The sequence below is a fragment of the Tetrao urogallus genome, assembly GCF_951394365.1.
Source record: "Tetrao urogallus genome assembly, chromosome: 1".
NCBI classification, from domain to species: domain Eukaryota; kingdom Metazoa; phylum Chordata; class Aves; order Galliformes; family Phasianidae; genus Tetrao; species Tetrao urogallus.
Genome location: NC_136813.1, coordinates 149558737 through 149580208, shown reverse-complemented (window position 1 = coordinate 149580208; position 21472 = coordinate 149558737). Strand labels below are relative to the sequence as shown.

The 21472-nt window shown below is 43.5% G+C and overlaps 1 protein-coding gene across 2 annotated transcripts; it reads left to right on the top strand.

Moving 5' to 3' along the window:
* Window positions 1–1587: 1587 nt before the first annotated feature.
* On the top strand, window positions 1588–21029 carry NUDT4 (nudix hydrolase 4; the record flags this gene model as incomplete). Of its 2 annotated transcripts, none has more annotated exons than XM_079548879.1 (5): window positions 1588–1686; window positions 13157–13267; window positions 19467–19511; window positions 20071–20155; window positions 20827–21029. In XM_079548879.1, 5 exons carry the CDS (start codon window positions 1588–1590, stop codon window positions 21027–21029), a joined length of 543 nt encoding a protein of 180 aa, XP_079405005.1. The 2 variants fall into 2 exon arrangements, with proteins under 2 accessions (XP_079405005.1, XP_079405004.1); XM_079548878.1 differs by having other exon boundaries at window positions 20068–20155.
* Window positions 21030–21472: the final 443 nt, after the last annotated feature.

Below are 21472 nucleotides of genomic sequence, written 5' to 3'. Positions count from 1 at the left end.
ATAATGTGTAAAAAGCAAATTAAATTTGTTGTTTCTTAACCTTTGGGCACTTGACTTTACAGCTTATAACTTATAGAATAATTCAATATAATTTTGTTTTCCCACCTTTATATTCCACGGTTTTCAACTGTGACATTGCATAGCACCGTCACATTCAGTTTAAGCTCTGAAGAACAGAAGATCCAAGTGTTGATGACAACCAGAAGGGACTGCAGTGGTGAGGTACAGTCGTGTCTCAAAATGGACACAGGTCCCACCTGTCACAGGTCAGAAAGAGTGTAAAATAACAAACCTTAAGATGAAAAAGCATTTGGATTCTGGGGCAACAAAGCATGTAGGATTGAGGCTTAGGTCCAATCTGCAAGCGCTAAGGTTTTTCTGCATATTCTGAATGTCAAGTAAGATTGAGGTTAAGGAAAATACTCATGGAGCAGCTCGGTTGGGTGACTGCCATAAGCCGCAGCAATCGCTGCCTTCCACCTGTCAGTGCAGCTGAGAGTTCTGAGAGCTGCCTGCACCCAGCGCCACCAGGGCACTGCAGGAAGGTTCCTCTCCCTGCTCTGCTTTTGGGCTGGGTTTTTGCAGGATCCCACGGTCGCAGCGAAAGCAGCAGGGCCTCAGTGGAGGTGCGGGTGGGATATCCGGAAAAATGTCTGAGATTTTAGCTGCACTGACACAGGCTGCGCAGAGAGAGGGTGGAGGCAGCTGTCCCTGGAGGTGTCCGATGAACTCGTGGATGCGGCGCTGAGGGACACGGTCAGCAGGCACGGTGGGGGATGGCTGACAAAAAGATTAGTGGCTTTTCCTAGTCCTAATGATTCTAAGACTAGATCGTAAAGAAGGCATGCGGGCAGCAGACCAAAAGGCTGGGCCTTCTGTCTACCTCAGCTCCTGAAGCGCTATCTTCACACATACATACACACAGTCGCATGCACGAAGCCTGCCGTCCCGGCCCGCAGGTGCGCCCCGCAGGGCCAATACAGCACAACCTCAATGCGAGGAGGCGGAGCCGCTCCCTCCCGGCAGCCCCACATCCCAGCGGGGCTCCGACCGGAGAACCCCTCACCCCGCCGCTTCGCCGCCAGCCCGCGGCGCGCAGGGCTCGCCCTTGCCCCGCCCACTCCGGGGCCGCCGCCGCCGTTCCCCTCAGTCCCCGCGGGTGACTAAGCACGCCGCCGTGACCGACCCCCTGCCTTCCCTCCCGCCCCTGCGCCCCGCCCGCCGCCGCGGACCGCCCCCCCTCCACACTCCCTCCCCTCGCTGCGCCTGCGCGGTTCGGCGCGGCGCGCGCGGGCGCAGGAATGTGCGTTCCAGTTAAATAGTGGGCGCAGGGGCGGCCGCCGCGGCGCTCGGGCGCGGGGCGGCGGCGGCTCTCGGCCGGGCCGGAGCGAGCGGAGCGGGGCCTCCATGGCGCGGCGCGGCCGCTGGGGCGGTCGCAGCGGTGCGGCGCGGCTGTGACGGGCGGCCGAGGGCCGGCCTTTCTCCCGCCCCGGCGCCTAGCGGGGCCCTCGGCGGCGGAGAGCGGCGTCCCGGGGCGGTCGGAGAGGAGCCGTGGCGGCCGGGGGCTGCCGGCGGGTCACCGCCTCTATGATGAAATTTAAGCCGAACCAGACGCGGACGTACGACCGGGAGGGCTACAAGAAGCGGGCGGCGTGCCTCTGCTTCCGCAGCGAGCGGGAGGACGAGGTGAGCCCGGCACGTGGGGCAGGGGGGCGGGAGCCGAGACCCGGGCAGAGCGGGGCAGTGTGAGCCGGGCGGGGCTCCGCGGCTCTTTGTCTCGGCGCGGGGGGCACCGCCACGAACGGCCGTCCCCGCGCCCGGAGGAGGCGGCGGTGTCGGCGCGGGGCGGGCGCGGCTCTCGCCCACCATCTTGGGGCTGTGGGGCGCGGGCCCACGTGCGCGGGGCGGCGGCGCCTCCTTTGTGCGCGCCGGGCCCCGGGCGGCGCCCCGCGTAATGGCGGCCCGATGCGGGACGGGACCGCGGGCTGCGGGCATGGCGCCCGACCGTGGGGTTCCGCGGGGCGGGGGGCGCGGCCCTCCCCGGGGAGGGGGTGGGGGGGGGGAGTGACCTTAACGCTGTCCCGCCTCGCGGTCGGCTTCTGCGGGTTTTAATCATTATTTTTCGGTCGTCGGAGGCAGCGCGGTGCGGTGTTGCGGCAGAATCGGGAGGTGGCAACAGCCCTGCCCTATATCCCAGCCAAGGTCAACGGCACCGGCCGTTATCTGCGAACTTCACTGATGGATGCGTTGCACAATGCGTCTCCGTACTGTCTGGAAGCACACCCTGTCCTGGCTTTCGTTCTTTTCTTTTTTAATGCCTTGAAATACGCCGGTTACGGCTTGCGTTTGTTCTCCTTTCCCCGTGGGCTGGGAGGAGCGCTCGCCCCGTGCCTCCTGTCAGTGAGGCACGTGTGTTGCGGGGCCCTCAGCGCCCGGCGGGGAGAGGCCGCATCTCCCAGCGCTGAGCGGTGCCTCCGGGAATCAACCCGAGTGGCGTTGTGCTTCGTGTTATCCCGTGTGTGCTGTCGGTACAGCCTCAGGAGCGAGCTGAGCGGGCTTTGCTGGGTGTTCTAATAGAGAAGAGTGCTCGGCAGAGATCTTGCCAGCTCCTGCTGTGCTGCAGAAGAATGGCAGTGCTAAGCACAGAGGTGCTGCGGGTGGAGCACCTGTACAGCTGTTGCAGGCTAGGCTTGGCACTGCCAAGCAGATGTGTTGCAGGATGGGGTAAGGTGGGTTCAGGACATACATCAAACGTGTGGTAACAGTGTTGCCTTGTGATGTGTTACTTCCTGAAAAGCAGAGGTCATGTGCTAACCTGGGTCAGATGTTTCCCGAGTGCCAGTTCTACCACCTCGCTGCAGAGCCTGTGCCTCAGTGTATTGTGGCTGCTGTTTGTATCACCAGCTGTGTGCCTCAGCTGGATGAGTGAGATGTTGTGGATGCTGGATGAGTGCTTGTGATGTTCCTGAGTACTGTTCTCTAAATACACTTCAGTGTAGGTCTGCTTGAAATGCTACATCTTCTGTGCTTCTTTTTCCATTCTCTAGAAATGGTGCTATCAGTTTTCAGCTGACCTGACTCTCCAGGCCACTCCAGGTAGGGGAGCTTCTGCTCCAGAGGAGCCACAAAGGCAGTGGTACCTGGGATCTGCTGCTGTCTTCTCATACAAACCGAAGAATTATCCTTCATTTTTGCCTTGACTCTGTATGGCTGCTTCATGTCCAGTTATGTCTGTTCTTCACCTACTTTTATTTCTCCTTTCTAGTACTATGATTTGGTTCTTCAGTAGACAGCAGCTGTTCCCTAACAATGTTTTGATGGACTTTGAAGTCTTAGAACCATCTCTTCTAACACCTTTTTTTCCATTATTCAATTTTTTTCATCTACTTTAGTTTGATACCACTATTTCTTGAATGTAGGCTACAGGGTTGTTTTGAATGGAATCCCACTGCGTTGTGCAGATGGCTACTAATACCTGTCTCCATACCACAGAAAAAAATATGATAGATCCTGTCTTTATCATGACTGCAGAACTTTTGTGTACTCATCCCTTGATTAGAAGTGATATCAAATACTCAGGTTGTTTCTACTTGTTATATTTCTGCTGGAGCAACAGTTATTCCTGCATACTGGATTCACAACAGATTCTTCTTAACCAATTGCAATTTTAATTGTGTAACTTCAGATTATCAACTGGGCCACTTTGCTGATTCATGGAGGCTTAAAGTAGCAGGCTTTAAATTTTCAGTAATAGATTTTTCATGGTTGTCCTCAATGAAGGCATCTACTACATAAAACAATATATGTCATCAGTCTTGCTGCAAAGTCTGCTCATGGCTTTTTGATGTGTTCCTTATCTATTCTGACCTTGTTGTGCTGTCTTTGTAGTCTTACTGAAGCCCACATTACAGCTGAGTGTTATGGGTAACTAAGGAACATAATAGTTGAAAAAAGTCTGGTAACAAAGAATGATAAACATATAAATAAATTGAAGGGGAAATGCATTACTTTTTCTTCATTCAAAACATAGGTGAGCTCTAGGGTAGCTGTGAGGTGAGGGTGAGTCTGGTGAACCTTGCAAACAGCTGGGAGCAGTCACTGAGCTCCTGTTGTCTGCTGCAGCGCTGTCCATTAGAGCTACCAACAGTCCTTGCTGCCAGGTTTGAGAAAAGCCACTTTTATTTGGTGTTAGGGGGTGGAAATGGGGCTGTAACCTATCAAATGCTGCTTCTTTGTCTGTAGAGCTGGCATTGCAGAATGAAGTATGTGCTTGCAGGGTAGCTGATGTGTGTCCAAATAGCTGCACCACTGCAAAAATCCTCTATTCTTGCATCATCTTTGAAAGGACCCTGTGTGTGTGTCAGTTTGCTGGCATAGCCAGCTTATCTTAGATTTTTGTAAACATAATGCTGTGATATTGCTTGTTTTTTTTTAAAAAAAAAAAAAAACCAAAAAAAAAACCACCCTGGAAACCTAAATAGCCAAGAAATGTTGTCAGTTGCTTTGGAGATCTTAAAGTGTTTTAAAAGACCATCTCTTAGACTGCTGTCTTTAAAGTGAAGCCTGTTTTGGTTACTTCAGTGCCATCATTTGGGCTGAGCAGGATAGCTGGATATCAGATTAGGCGCTGAGTCCTTCTGCCATTTGTAATCAAAATGAAACAGTAATTGAAGGCACTGTCTGCAATTTAAATTAAAAAAAAAATGCTGGAAATGAAGCAGGAGAAATCCCATGAAAAATGAAACAAGACTTGAAGGTGAGAAATGTGGGGGCTGTGCATGGCATCTTCGCGCAGCAAGAAGCTGGTAGGTGTATGCTTAAGGCTGATTGGTATTCAGCGGGCTGGGATGGGCTGGCTGTTTGTCTGTGAAGAAATGCAAGTCTCTTGTGTGTGGCTCAGATATGGACGACGCCTGCAGGATGAGCAGCAGGAGTCTCTTGCAGTGCCACAAGGGCTGGTGACTTCCCCAGTTGGAATTGCCTCTTTGTTGAATGCTGGCTTTGCACAGAGTGCTGCTGCTGGCTTAGGGTTGGGCCATAGGATAGGTGAGGAAATGCTCATCTCGTAGAGTGGAGAACGAGACCAGGATGGCAAGTAGTAAATGTATTTTCCTAATCACTTAAAGAACCAGAATGAGTTAATTTTTATTCTATCAACTGCATGTTATACAAATAAACGAGCATTTATTTTTAAATACTTTGAATGTAAAACTTGAGTGTGTTCTAATTATTTTTGGCATCTGCAAGCAGTGATTTACATAATTAAATATAATACTGAAATCTCTAATTCAGTGATCAGCTGGCAGTTATTAGTGTCAGATCTAAAAAGTAGCTTCATATATATTATTAACAAAAATTGAAGACAAAAGGCCCGTTCTCAATTTTCTTGTTTTGCTGGTCATTATTGTATAAGAGATGAAAATAGATGGGAATGGTTTCCTTGCACTTCTGAGACAGTATTGTCACATACGGGAAATGTAGATTTACTTTTGTACTGTGTCAGGGGGTGTACTTATTAATTATTGCCTTGCAACCTCATTTGAAAACACTTGGGTTCTGATATTGTATAACCTTATTGGTCCAATTCATAGACTTTTATTTCTTTGGCTGTAGAACATCAAGATTTAAGAAACTGGCATTGAATTTGCCTTCCTCGTGATAGCTGTCTTGTCACTTAAATAGTGCTCTTCAAGTGTTTAAAACTATAGCGCAGTGCTCTTCAGTTTTCTGAAACCATAGTGTACATCCCCTTTGCCTTAACATTGGGATCCATCCATCCTGTTGAACTGCAGCTTGCACTTGCCAACACTGGAAGCCTGAAAGCTGTGCAAAGCTTTGGGAGTTGAGCTGCCAGCCATGGGAGGAAGCTCCTGTCTTCCCACATGCCTCTTTAGATGTTGAAGCCAGTCAGCCACGAGCTGTTTCTTAAGAGAAAACCTTGAGTACAGTTTTCAGTACCCATGGTATTACTTGCCCGCACCAGAATGAATGTGCTTAACGAGTGGGTGGGTTGAGGGAAGAAGGAAACAAAGCTGTACCTGCCAGACATAAGTGGAATAAAGCCTCGTTTGTTTTGCCATGTTTAAAAGTTGAATTTCTGAATTAATAACAGTTGTTTAGACACTCAAGAAACTATCTTCTTTAGCTTAGCAGCATCCAAGGTTTACTTTGAGGATTTACACTGCTGGCTAAACTGGGTTAGTTCTGTGGTGTGCGAATTTCAATGGTGCCATTCTCTACAAAATAATAGAGTGGCAGACATCTTCAGAAACTTCATGCATACCTATGTGTGTGTCCATAAAGATGTTGTATACACATACATCTCTTGATGGGATTTTCAGCAATATTTTCAGTATTTTTTTATAGATTTGAGTTTGGTGGTGACACAAATGATGATATGTATTTTTTGTCTCATTGTAGAATGTTTTCAAAGTTTATTTTAATGAGGAGTGACATTCTCCATGTATTCCAGCTTGAAAAAAAGATGTTGGCTTTGGCCACGCACTGACTTCATGGAACGCTACAACCTGATCTAGTGCTAAAGCACTTCACTGGAACTGCTCCTGTGAATTAAATATTTTGAAATCAATTTTGTCTCAAAGATGTATGGTTTTGTATTTGTATGGGAGGGGCAGTTCAAAGTATCTTAAATATGACAGAGGCTGAAAGCTAACTGGTACATGTTGAGAAGTAACCTTGTCATGTCTTAACCTACAGCTGAGTGGGTTCTCAAAGGCTTGGAGCTCCTGCTTCTTGAAAATTGCTTGGAAGCTGATCCCTTGGTCAGATGGATTATGTTGCTGAGTAACCAGGAAAGCTGAGTTCAGCTGCTCCAGATTAGGCCAGAGTTTCAAGTTACAAAGCAGTGGACAGCAAGATGAAGTCTGGCTATTCTACCACTTCCGGGTGACATGTTGTCTTCCTTGGTCTGCACTGACAGTAGAAGAGGGGAAGGCTGTCTGTAAAAGGGTTTGGGAGCTGACTGAGCCTGAGAAGTGAAATTAACTTCCATAGGTGTTTTGGGGTGGTTTCCTGGATTGTTTGCAGGGCTTTCTGTGGCCAGGAATATTTCCTTGTTACTCAGCTGGGTGCAAGATATACCCCCTTTATGGTACCTAAGTCCTGTCAGATGTGCTTTGCAGAAACATAGTAAAGCTCAGGAGGAGATGCAGAGTTACAGGTGACACCAGTGCTTGTTGACGTGAGGAAATGTGTAACTGCTAAAGTGCTGCAGTGGCACGGGGCTGCCGTGCCTGATATGAGCACTTTAGGCTAAGAACAGAACAAAGTACTTGAAATAGTTGGAGGAAGGGACTTCTGATTCAGTATAACAAGAAGTTGCTTAAATATGTGAATTTCATGTAAGGGATAATTTGTGGAATAATGGAATTTGAATTGTGAGTTAAGGCAAAACCTTTCCTGAAAAAGGCTGATCTCCCTGTTGCCATATACCTTAAAATTGTAAGATCTCAAACATCATTTACAGAAATGACTTTGAAGTATTGTAAAATGTATGCGTATATTATTTATTCATTGTTCATCTTTTGAATGCCAGTGAAGTTGCACTGACTGATACCTTAATATTGCGTCAGTGCTTTGATCAGTGATCCATGCATAACGTTAGGAGTGTCATTTCAGACTTCAACGTTGTATGGGCAAAACACAGTTTTCTAGGTTGCTTTCAAGATGCTATGCTCAAGTTCCCCATCCCTTAGGTAAATACACTGCTAGTTATTATGCCATTTCTTTGCTTCTCAGCCACTTTTTTTCATTTCAACTAAATCTTTTTAAACCAGACATATTTGAGCACACTGCTTTTCAGTTTTATGGAAAGTAATTCATTAGAGGTATTTGAATTTCAGTTGATCTGAAATGGGGTAGCTGGAGACACATGTTCCTGCCCCAGTTTGTGTTGACCTTTGTATGGTTGCATAGCCGTCAGCTTCCTGAACTCAGTGCCCCAGGGAAAGGGGGAAGAACAAAGTCTGACAAGTGTTTTTTCCACTACTATATAATAATTTGGGGAATGATTGCAGTAAAGATGAGAATTACAAGCAGGCAGTCTATGGAGAATGTTGTCAGGAAGGCAAAAGTATATCACTTATTAAATGCTATCTGCATGGCATTGCTATAGCAGGTTGCAAAGGTCCGCTGCATTTTTTCAACTTTCTGGAGTCCAGAGTGAGATATTCTGGGGTAAGGATACTATGGCAGCCTACCATAAGGATACCATAGCCTCAGAAGAACTGAGTAAGTATTTCAGAGCTACTGAAACGAGGCAAGGATTCTTCAAATAATTAAAAAGTATCAGATGAAGGAAGTCTCCAACTATAATACCAGGTTGAAATGTGCGCTCTAACTTGAAATGTGTACTTTCTATGTGCAGGGAGAATCCTGTAAGTATGATACAAGTGTCTATTTTAATGTTCGATAGCATATATAAGAGATGCTTTTCCTTGCTTCTCAGTAACATTCTTGTGTTGGAGCACTCAAATTCGTTCCCTCATACTTCTGAGGAAGCTCTTGAGTGAACAAACAAGTGGAGGTCAGGTTTCTGGGGGAAAATAGTCAAATATTTCCTGTTTGTTTCTACCCTGAGCATCTGGTGATGGTCACATTTAAATAGATGATAGGGTTTGGCTGACCCTTATGCCTGTATTTGGCTTCAGTCACCTTTGACTCTTCCAAGTAATCGTAGCTGGCAGAATGGCCCCATAGCCTGGACTTTTCCATGATGCATATGCTAGGTTAGATTACGTTAATTTCTAACAAAGTGAGTCCTGATGTTTTCTTACAAAAGAATTGGAAACTTTTCCTTCAGAAATATATTTCCAGCAGTTCTGAGAACATAACCTACTCTCTTTCCTCTAAGAGCATTTTGAATTTGTTATGTACCTGAGAGGTACCTCTTGTCCTTCCAGTTTTTCCCTCTACTTGATCAATTTAAAACCTCTGCAGTTTTTCATGTGTACTCAGCTTCATGATCTGTGTTCCTTTTCTATGTGTCTGCCTTATCCTTACCTTATCCGTGCTATCCATGGGTTGTGGCTGTGTGCCCAAGCTGTGTGCTTTGGGCTAGTACTGCACATGCTCAGTGTGTGTATGGAGTCAAGGGATTGACTCGTTTTTTCCCTCCTGAAAGTTAAAGTTGTTCCTTTTAAACTGTCAGTTCTATTGCATATAGAATGAATAAAGGGCTAGCATAGCTGTTCCTGTCAGGCAATTGAAATACAAGTTGGACATACAGGTTTGGTGTGAGTAATGGGAGAAAATGGGGTGTGCAGTGAGGAAGAGAAGAACGGACGTGGTTAGACTGGAAGGAGAGAGCCTACAAAGACACGGCAACTTCTCTGGAACCCTTTCATCTGCAAGTATGTTTCTTGTTTTTTCTTTCTTGCAACAAATAAATCCAAAAAATGTGCATCTTCTGGTCTGTTTATACTATCTTCTGCCACTTCCTCTTCCATCACTTTAAGTCATCGGAAATTGTGCTTTGAAGTCAAGGAAATCCAGCTGTGATAGCTTGCTTGTTATGTCTAGAAACCTTCAGCCTTACCCTTGGTTCATTGTTTTTACTGTTAGCTATTTTTAATCCAGTTACTTCTGTAAGTTATAATGCTCCACAGTCAAAGAAGACACAAAGCTGTGGTACTTAGTAAAAATGTAAGGAGAAGTAGCTTGGGGTTGTCATCTGTATTACTCTGGGCAGTTGGCTGTTTTAATCTTATGGAATATATATGGCTCCTAACTTCCACATGTTTCTTCAGACTCGAGGACATTAAGCAGGCCAAAACTTTGTCATCTTCTGGAAACTTACAATTGTTTATCTGGAAGTTTAACATTTATAGTGGGCAAGTCCCATGATGCCACATGCTCTGTAGTTACCTTTGGTTTTTTGGTTAACCATCTCTTGGTTAAGCATACTGATAGCTGCTTATTACAAGTAGGCTGGCAAGCAGTTTCTCTTCCTTGCTATGCGCAAAGGTCATTGCTATTCCTGGACTTGAAAACAAGGTAAAAACTTAAGTTAGTAAGACCTAGTGGAAGAATCCTTCATTTTTCTTCTCTTCGTTGAATTTTGCAGCTCTGCTGCCTGACTTGGCAGATAAAAAACAATAGTTTTATCTTAGTCTTTGGTATAAGGTAACCCCAATGATATAACCAGGCAAGCAGATCAGACGCCATTGCTCTTTTAAAGAAGAGAAACAATTGTCTAATAAAGCTTTGAGAGACATGAGAGAGGCTGTGATCGCTGGCAAGTAATATGATAAAAAGTAATCTCGATCCTTTGAGATACAGGAGCCTTCCTTTGTATTCAGAGATACAGGATGCAGATTTCTCTGCATAGGAACTGCTTGGTAGTACATACAAGGTAAAATTTGGTGTTCACAGGCTAGGAAAAAATAAGGGTGTGTTAGATTGTGCAGTCCTTATTTTCAGCAGAGTATTGCTGTCTGCCTGAAGATTATCCTACTCAAGAGGCAGGATGTTCAGGTGACCTGGATCTGTTCCCCTGTTTTGCACCTCTTACATTGAAGGAAAATTAATTGATGGTTCTTTGCTGCCAGTCTTGCACCTTTTCTGCCAAGTGAGTGCATTTTGAAGCAGCCAGAGCTTTCTGGTGCATTCGTTAAGTGATCTATGTAGTCCTTCCAATACTGCGGAGTCTGTCTTTGACCAGTTACAGGTTGAAATACCTGAAAATTAAACCCTATATGGAATCAAAAACCAACTAGGCTAGTAAGTGCAGGAGGTATGGAGTGCTTTTTAGCCTTACCATTCGATCTTAAAATTGGTAGTAAGCAACTCTCAATGTGTAGAAACTCACTACCACAGAGTATGTTGTTGCTAGCATCCCCCAGGGTGGGTGTTTCTGGTGGGAAGGAGAAGTTGTGTGTTTCAAAGTCTCAGGGATGTAATTCGGTGTGGTCCCTTAGATTAAGATCATAAAAGCAGTGGGATAACAGGAAGCACAGAAGCAATGGTGGAAAGGTTAGTAGGGAGTTGGGAATTTGCCAAAATGTACTCTTAGGCAGTTGCACTTCTGAGTATATGTACAGCTCTGAAGCCTGTCAAGTAGAGTGGTGTATTTAACGTTATTAGATGCTAGATGCATTTGCTTCTGCTTTTTAAAAGGGTAATTTAAAGTGAATAGGTATACAAACCCAGCCCACAGACTATTGATTGGGTTAGCAGTAGTCAACAACTACATATAAAGGCATAAAACATTCCTGGCTTTATGCTGTGCTGCCAGGATAAGCAACCCGATTTATCCCTTAATAGTAATTAAGAATTTTATGTCTAGCTTAAACTAAACGAGTGCTGATTAAAACCATTCTATTAAGCTGGGAATGATTTAATATGAGATAATCATCCTTTTGTTCATCACAGTTGCTAGCTTTCACATGACTGCAGCGAGCGCGAGTTTGATGAGCAGAAAATAACATGTAGTGCTTGTATGCATCCCATAGATGTATACAAACTCAACATTTACAGTTGGGCTTTAAGCAATGTCACCATCCTCTTTGTAGTGATATAAGCGTTCCACCTATGTGTTTAAGAACCTGCTTACAGCTACAGGCAACAGAGCTGTGTACCTGTTAGTATCAAAGGATACTTGTCAACAAAGACCTGATCAAGATCGAGATCAGCGTTCCTTTCGCTGATTGTTACTAGATAAGGTAAACAAGTAAAATATTTGAGTTGACTGAAAATCCAAGCATATAAATCAGGTATTAAGAATGACTTTTGTACTAAATGATGGTCTCTGTTGTGTTCCTGATTTAGCATAGAAAGAAATGAAAGGAACTGGTACAGTAGAGAATCCTGAAGAGCTGAACAGCTCTTGCAATTAATATTACAGTCAGCAGATATTTGTCACAGGGCTTACCTAGGTATACTTCAGTGTGTATCTATGTTATGTTTGCAAAGATGGTCATAATTACGCTGTCCAGTTTTTGTAGGTGAACCTACACCGTATTTCTTGAGTGCTGAAGGGACACAGTATAGCTGTAATGCATAGTACTGTTGCACTCATGACAGAATTGTTGTTCCTCTTAATTAATTGAACAGGAGGTGAATTCAGAGGCAGAGGCAGTTAGTGGGGGCAGAGCTGTCCTTTGAGTCGTTTGCCAGCAGGCAACAGGTAAACGTTTCAACTAAGGTTCTTGTTGCAAATCTTGTCACAGGTTTTCAAGACCCAAGTATTGGTCTGGTCCCAAGTATTGATCCTTGAACACTTGTCCTGTAACTTCGGTGTGGTGCCAAAGTATTGCCTGGAACGTGCAGTGTTCATCTAGGTACAGTGATGATGATGGAGCATGTCTTAGAAGCAGCGCTATTCATTTTTGTGTAGTCTTGAATCAAGATATCACTTTTGTATTTCTCTGCTGTAGATTAATCTAGAAGCAAAGCATCCTCACCCTTAGTATGTTGTGCAGGTACCTGAACATGCTGTCAACTCTGAGCAGTGGTTAGTAAATTGGTATGTATCAATGGTGCAACCAGGTGGCACACAAATATACATTTTAATGTCACTTAAAATCTGCTAACAAACTCAGGAGTTATTTAAAATTCAGTATGTTCCAGTTTTTCCTCTTAGAGAAGTGTTAGAAATTGAACAAGAGCCAATGAAGTGCTCTTTAATTTAGTTATGCAATATTGAAAGCTTACCGTGTTAGTATCACACTTCGGTTAATGAAAATAAGCTTGTTTAAGGCTAAAAATTGTAGATATTTTGAGAAGGCCAATTCTTTAGCCAAAATATCCCATTTCATACAAATTAACTTATGTATGATGATGATCTCTTAATTTTTACCCCTTGTTTAGTGATCTTAGGGGTTGGTATTTAGATGTTTTGCTGTATGTCTTCGTTCTTATGCACATTGTATTATGTACCTTCCATACTGTATCCAAGCATCTGAAGAAAGCGTGTCTATGAAACAACTGTGTCTTGACTTTGTATCAAAAAAGCTGATGTTAATGTTTTTTTTTGTGGTTTTAAGTGCTTCTTACAACTCCTGGTTACTTGTTATGTTTCATTTTTGAAGTCTATAATCCATATGCCCAAGTGAATAAGTGTGCTATGGAAAAAGTAGATGGTACCAAGATTCCTGAGTTAAAAGCTATATTTAACAGTCCTTTGCATTATTTGTAGGTGCTGTTAGTAAGCAGTAGCCGATACCCAGATCAGTGGATTGTTCCAGGTGGAGGAATGGAACCAGAAGAGGAACCTGGAGGAGCAGCTGTCAGAGAAGTGTATGAAGAGGTAACAAAAAAAATTCCAACTACTTCATTGCAAAATGGCTGAGGTAGGAAAGGAAAAGGATCTCTGGAGGTCACCTCCAATCCTTGCTCAAGCAGAGCCACCTAGAGCCTGTTGTCCAGGATCATGTCCAGATGGCTCTTAAATATCTCTGAGGAGAGGGGTTTGTGCAGTCTCTCTGGGCAACCTATTGCATTGTACAGGAAGTACAAGGTTTTACAGAGAGCTGGTATGTGCTGGAAAGAGAATGAAGTACAGAATATCCAATGTTGAACAGCTTTGTAATCCCAGTATGACAGAGCACATTAATGTTGTTGCTAATTGTCAACGTGCATAACGCGTTTTTTCAGTGCTTTTCTCTTTTTCTGAGTAGCTGTGCTACCTGGTGCTTTAGCTTGCATACCCTTAAGACTCTTAGCTTTGTTGTGGAGGCTTGGTAACTTGATGTAAATGTAGTTTGCCTGAAATTTCCTTGCCTTTTGGTGTCAGAATGAATTCTGTTTGCTCTAATTTGTTGACTCTTTTCCCATCTTATGCGGGGAACAGACTAATTTGATATTCAGTTCTCTTAGCAACCCTCATGCAGCAGGATTTAAACATAAATAAGCCTTGTTGATTGAAGATTATTCCAGATTTTCTTGCTGTATTCAGTTTTGTTGTAGGGGCCAGTTTTGAGCTGCCCAAGATGAATTCAGACAAGCGCTCCTGTATTTATAAAAGTGAAAGAGGCTGCTTCAAAGCAGTCAAGCCCCACTTGAAGGGGGCAAAGATCAAGGCTCCTCTGCAGGAGAGGCAGTAGAAGAGTCTCTAGGGAAAATTGTGATATCTTACTATCTCATAGAAGTTGTCTGGGGGCATGACCAGAAGTACCAGCATTTAGGCTTCTGTGTGCAGACAGTGCTAGGCATAAAGCTGTCAGGTTAATGCCATAGCAAAGTAGTGTAGTGGTCACTACACTAGTGTTAGTCACTAGTCAGTCACTAGTCAGTACACTAGTGCTAGAGTTGTGACACAGAGGCTGATACTTAGTTTTCTGCTACGTGTACTTCTGCTCTGAGAATGTTTTTGAGGAGTACTTCAGGTCGTGGCCTTGCTCACAAATTTCTGCAGTGCTGCCTCAAAAGAGGTGTGAAGTTTAGGAGAATGAGGCTGGGATAGCAAAGGAGTAGGGGTGAAATATGGCTGAGGCCCAGTCAAGCTGCACACAGTGCCCAGACATGGAAAACTTTGTGGCTGCTTCATACAGAGAGTAAAAATCTGACTACTCCTGATTTTGCGTCCTTCTGGAATTGCTTTCAGATCAGCAGGGGAAAAAAAAAAAAAAAAACAGAGCAAATAGTTTAAATGAAAAAAAAAAAAAGAGAGAGAGAGAAAGAAAATGCTGTCTCTGTTCTATGAAGTGATCCCTCCATAGCAGAGTTTTGTCCTTGCCCCTTCTTTGTCAGAGCAAAGAAAGACTTTCCTATACATCACTCGGTACAACAACTTGAAAGGAGGTTGTGGTGGGGGTTGTCCTCTTTTCCCAGATAACTGACAGGACAAGAGGGTATGGCCTCAAGTTGCACCAGTGGAGGTTCAGGTTGGATATTAGGAAGAATTTCTTCTCAGAAGTAGTGGTTGGGCAGTGGCACAGGCTGCCCAGGGAGGTGGTGGAGGTGCTCCAGAACTGTGTGGATGTGGCACTGAGGGGATATGGTCAGTGGGCATGGTGGGGATGGGCTGATGGTTGTGCTGGGTGATCACAGAGATCTTTTCCAATCTTATAATTCCATGGTGGTGGTACTGGTCAGGAATTGTGTCACTCTTAAATGATTGTTCTGTGGGTTCTTCACTGTGTATTCTTGTCCTAGTAGAAAAAGTGGAATGGATAGAGAGCCATATAAAAATGAATTTGCAATCTGCTAGGCAAATCCACAGGGGAAAAAAACCAGGATACTGTGTGTAGAATGCTGAGCACATCTGCAATGTACAGATTCAAGTATGAATTTTAAAAAAAAAAAAAAGTTCCTGATAAAATTTGACTTATCCTCATCTGAAATACTCCTGCAGTCAAAATGCTCAGCAGGACCCTTCATGATAGAAAAGCTGTGTGTTATAAGTGACTGAAAAAATGGCAGTATCATCTGTGTTTATACACCACAAAAGTAACTTTTTGAAGCTAAAGCTCCTGAGAGGTGCTGCTGTGGGCGTCTTGCTCACAGGCTAATGAGCTTTTATTCATTCTTATGACAGTGGCTACACTTCTTTTAATGTTATTCCAGAGTAAGGCATGACCTGCTAGCCATATTTGGCTCTTTGCTGTGCTTTTAAGTACATCAAGGTTTTTCATAAGCCAGTGGCTTCAGTGAGCAAAAATTATTTGGAGATGCTTGTTCAACAGCTTGAGAATTTTCAGCATTTTGTAGAATCATTGAATGGTTTGGGTTGGAAGGACCGTTAAGATCTCTAGTTCCAACCCCTTGCTATAGGCAGGAACACCTCCTATCAGATCAGGTTGCTCAAAGCCCCATCCAGCCTGGCCTTAGATGCTGTGGAAGCCCCTTTCCTGAAGCATTCGTGGGCAACCTGTTCCAGTGTCTCACCACCAGTCACAGTAAAGAATTTCTTTTTAATATCTGGCCTAAGTCTACTCTCTTCCAGTTTAAAGACTACATGTCCTCATAACGAGTCCTTCCCCGTTTTTCTGTAGGCTCCCTTCACATGCTGGATGGCCATTTGATAATGAACACTAAAAGTTCATGACCCAAACCAAAATACAGTTAAGCTACAGGCTGAATCTTGTGTGCTGCTGTAAGACTGCAAGGTAAAGCACTGTTCTTAATGAACACTGTGGTTTTTCAGGGTTTTTACTTGAGCCATGGAAATTCACATTAACCATTTTAGAGATGCATGTCCTTTCTATTTTTACAGTGAGGTCAGTGTCACCTGGCAAGCTGGTTACAGTGCAGTGAAGTGAACTGTTAAGAGTTTTGTGAATGAATAAACTTCAAAGCAGGCACACTGTGGCACTCCTTTGAACCGTGTTCCTTTGGTATTGGGTCATGCACAAACTAACCATCAGCATCCATTAATTTATTAAAAGAGAGACACTGATAGCAGGTGTTGTAAGGATCGTTCTTAGTGGTAGGAGCAGTGTGTTCACAGCTCACAGTGTGTTCGCCCCACTGGCTCTGTATATCCCTTGGTTTCCCACAAAAAGTGATGTATTTAAAAACTCTTTGTTTTTAAAACCCAAAGGACAAATGCAGTCAAAGCTACGTGCCCTGCAGTTCTTCCATAGTCAGACTGAGTCGTTCCTGTTGGGTTTGTTTTTTGTCTTTGAGTTCTGTTCATGCTAACGTCGTTGTTTTTTTTTTCCTCCAGTAAATAAATTTTAGTATGAATTATTCTTTCTTTCTGATCCAGTATTGTGGTTACATGGTATAAATTGAACTGTCATTTTGTGGGTTACAGTAGTTAGTCACTTGTCAATTCTTTAGATACAAACTTTTACAAACCTGAAATAGAATATCAAAATGAAGTTACAGTGCCAAGCAGTCCCATAAGGGTACTACACCTTGCTTAAATGCAGAGCTGCTTTGTTGCTCAAGTTGGAGCTCAGTCTTTAATTGGGTGGCATGATGGCTGGAAATGGGAAGGGCTTGCACATGCAGTGTTCAGAGGGAAATCTGACACTGAAGGGGATGAGATGGTCGTCTGGCCTCTCAAAAGGAAGGAGTACCCTCCCACTGCCTTTTCTTCTGTCACACACAAAAAAGGCTCTTGCTCTGTTTCTGGTTAGTGTATTGAGGTGTCAGCCAAAATACATCCAGGTTCCCTCCTGACCTGTGGAAATACAGCTCTCTGAGAAGAGGAGGCTGACTCTGGATAATGTGCAGTGACCATAGAAGTGCCAGTAATGTTATCTAAGACCTCTCACAAGAAACAAAAGGATCTGCTCCAGCTAGTAGCTAATACTACATTGATTTATTTAAAAATAAAAAATAAAAAACCCTCTTAAATGAGATTGTACAGTGGTACAATGAAACCCTTTTAAGTTCTAAAAGTGTGCAAGAAAGAGCAGGAATAGCCTTGCACTGTGGCCATCCAAGTACCATCCAACAGATCCCACAGTTGAAATGACTCTTAAGTGATGTGGATTTTAAGCAGCTTTCTATGTTAGTTTGAAAGTTCCAGCAGGACTCTTGCTCCATCTACAGGAAATACAAGGCAAGCCTGATTGCACCTCTGATGCAGTGCAAGATTGGGATCTGCCAACAGTGAGTCCTCCAGGCCGGGAGGGTTATGGGATGAAGTAGTTTGTATTCTTCCCTGTGGCTCCACTTAATTACAGCATATCTAAAGTTCAGATGTGAGAAGTTACTGTGTAGTGCTCACAGACTGACAACAGCTTGTCAGCTAAAAGAAAAACACCTTAAGATTTTCTCTTAAAGTTGAGTGTCTCACTCAGCTGTTGGATTTTGTTGGATTATTAAACAGCTGTGTTTTAACTGCTCTGGGCTCATAATGGCCAAAGAAGAAAGACAAAATTGTTTACACCCTAAAACTTATTGCATTGGGTTATGAGCTCTAAATTTGCAATGTGAGAACTTTATTGGACGTTGCAGGAAAAAGCTGGATCTTTTCTAGTTCCTCTAGGTCTCAGTTCTGACAGATTTTGAAGGTACCATGTTAAGAACCTGGAGAAAATGTTTTGGTTAAGGAAAGCACTTGAGTTTTCAAGTAGTTTTCACTCAATGGCACTTCTTAAATAATGGCTGCTGTTTTCAGCTGAGGTGAGAGTATCTTACTTTTAGAGGAAAACCACAAGACTTCAGCCACTGCCTATACTTTAGAAGTAAAAGTTTTGAAAGATGCTCCTGTCTGCAGAAATGATGCCCCATTTTGGAAGCACGTCTCTTTGCCTAGAGAGTGATTCGGAACTGGGGAGAGAAATCACATCTGGTGACATCTGGTTGCACAAAAGCTTTCATTGTTTCATTCCAAACTACTCGAGTATCTGTTTAAACCACTGATTTGAATGGAGGCAGAACAGAGAAGCTGTTAAAATCAAGCAGATTCCACGTGGCCGTAGTGAAATTGATGGCAAATTCGGACTGAATCTGGGGTACTAAGAAATGGGGAGAAATTGAACAACACGTGAAGAAAGCTCTAAGGTTGTATACAACTGTGCACTAACTTCAGGTCTAGTTCTTGCTCTAGATGTGCAGAAGACTGAGATGCAGAGGCAGAGAACAGACTTTAATCAAAACTGCCTAATAAATAACATTAGCCATCTGCTTCCTTTAAAAAGAAAGACACAGAGCATTCACTTGTGAGATGCTGATTAGGCTTAGTGCTGAAGCCTGCCCAGTTGCCTGTTAGAGCTGCACACCAGAATGTAAATAAGATCCATATGGCCCTTTTACATAAAGGCTCTGGTAACTTTGGTTCAAGCTGGAAACCAAGACTGAAGGCTAGAAAATGTCATCTTAGCACTAAGAAGCCCAGTTTTAAATATCAGTTATGCAAGGAGGCAACATCTACATATGGCTTTATCTACCAGTAGGCTGTGCATGTTCATGTCTCAGAGGAACGCGCTCGCATTTGTTTGGTATGAGTGGATGATCATAAATAACAGCTTGGAGGAAGCATTGTGTATTACTTCTGTGGAAACCAAGGCTGGAGCATCACAGGGATATAATGACTGCCTTCACTACACAAAAAAAAAACTGTGGCAGGTGCATTCACTGTCCAAAGGGCTTATTTAAGGTCTTGGAACAATACTAAAAGCAGAAGTTAGTAATGCTGTGGAGTTTGGGGAATATAAATTTGGTTGTAAGGTTAAAGGTTACATGCCCCAAACCATTTCCTGTGAAAATTGATTGTGCTCTAAGAGCCATGTGGTTACCTGTACTTCAGTTCATTGCTGAATTATGAGGACTTGGAGTCCTCAGTTTCTGTAAGAAATAATAATGGAGTTCTAATGATTCTGTTTCTAGATTGACCCGTATACTTGAATTTTTCTCTTAGCCTGTTTACTCTCATGCTTATTTTTTCATCATTGGTTGTAGATGCAGCACTGTAATTAAAACCTATGTTAAATAATTGCTTAAATAATCCTAATAAGAAAGAGTAAATCATTTATCCTGATTGTTACAGTATTTTGACTTTTTAAACTATAAAGCACATGTTAATGCTTCTTTTCCTGCCTGTTTTGTAGGCTGGCGTAAAGGGAAAGCTAGGCAGACTGCTCGGGATATTTGAGGTGAGCTATTTCTTTCAATTTGCAAAGACAGCTTTTGTTTGGGCTTGGTTCCACTATTTGTTTTTTGTTGGTGTTGGGTTTGTTGGGGTTTTTTGTTTGTTTGTTTGTTTGTTTTTTGTTTTTTGGTTTTTTTTTTTGAGTTGATAACCTGCAGAAAGCAACTTCCACGTGACAGAGTCAGACTTGTTGTACTTGTCTGTAATATAGCAGTGCAGCTTTAATTGCTGCTGGAAGACACAGGAGGCTGATGTTGTTCTTTACTGCCACATGATGTGTGCAGGCTTGAGTAAGGAGAGGCTTAGAGCCTTTCTAGAAAGTGGAAGTGAAACTGCATGCACTGACAGTCTTCAAACCTGCCTATCTTTTTGAGTCCAGTAGAACAAATGCCAGGTTCCCATATGTGAGTACGTACTGTTATCAGTGAGAATAAGAGCCAGTTTTGCTGGCAAGTATTTCCTAGGGTAAGTAACTTTGAATGTTACAGTTGTGGAATGTCTGTGATGTGGACAACTATTTTTTTTGCTGTGAATTAAAACCTCTGCTTCTAACATTCAAGCAGAACCAGGATCGGAAGCATAGGACGTACGTTTATGTTCTTACTGTCACAGAAATACTGGAAGACTGGGAGGATTCTGTAAATATAGGTAAATGCATTCTCTCCTCACATGCTCCACTTAAAATGTTGTAGTTAGCAAATAATTTTCACTTTCTGAAACGATTCTTTGATGCTTTGCCCTTTTTCAGGTGATGGTGCTTTAAGTGGTGTTAACATCCATATACTCACAACATCTCTATGTCACTGAGTGGCACACAGCTGTATCTTGAAAACTGTGCTCAGTTTGTTTAGGTAGAGCGGATATATTGCATGCCAGCTTCCCTGTAGAGCAACACTGATCCTCTGTTACTTCAGAGGATCGATACGGGGGGTGGTTTTGCTGCTACTCAAGCTCAGAGTGTGCAGGGATCATGAAGGCAGTGCTGCTCCATTCCTGCTCGGCCCAGGAACCATCCACTGCTCTTCAGAGCACTGCCAGGGTTGACAGTGTAAGAGGGCAGTATTGAGTCACTTAAATACCAACCCCTTCCTGTAAGGCCCACATGAACAGTCCCGTGAGCTCCTGCCCACTATCTGCTTTATTATGAACTGCTTCAGCAGGCTTAAGTGAATCTCGTGCTCATCCATTCTCTTCATGTCTTCTTAGTGTGCTGTCTGACGACTTGAACTTCCCGAAGTAACTGGGATGTGATTGATCAGATAGCAACCTATGGTGCTGTTAAACATCTAACTTTTTCTTTGTGTATTGTACTCCTTCAGGAAGGAAAAGAGAATGGTTTAAAGTAGAAGACGCAATCAAGGTCCTTCAGTGCCACAAGCCTGTTCACGCAGAGTACTTGGAAAAACTGAAACTGAGCTGTTCCCCTACGAATGGAAACTCTGTGGTTCCCCCTCTCCCAGATAATAACTCCCTGTATGTCACTTCTGCACAGACTTCTGGGTTGCCCTCTACTGTGAGATAAACGTTTGGATTACCTTTTTATTCACGCCATCGCAAGGGGAGACATCTTTGATTACACGCAGGCACCCGTATAACTGTCAGTTCTAAGTGAAATATATGAAAGTGTCATCATGTCGAGTTTATTTGAATGATTTTTCCTTTTTAACAATGTAAAATAGTATTTCAGCAAACCAAAGCCATATATGGATTTTTTTAAGATGCCTTAGTAGGCCATTTTTTAAGAGAGGAAACTTGAGTATATAAATTTCCATATCTGCTAAAATAAAGTATGCATCTAAGTGGTGTTCGGCTTATTTAAGACTTGTCAGTAGTTCTGCCAGAGTACTTGCTTAGAGAAAAGCGTGAGCAGCTTGTCTTATACTAAACTCTTATTGGGTATCTGCAGGTGAAGTGCTAAGAACTGAAGACTGCACTGTTTGGGGAGGTGAAGGCAGATATGTGACA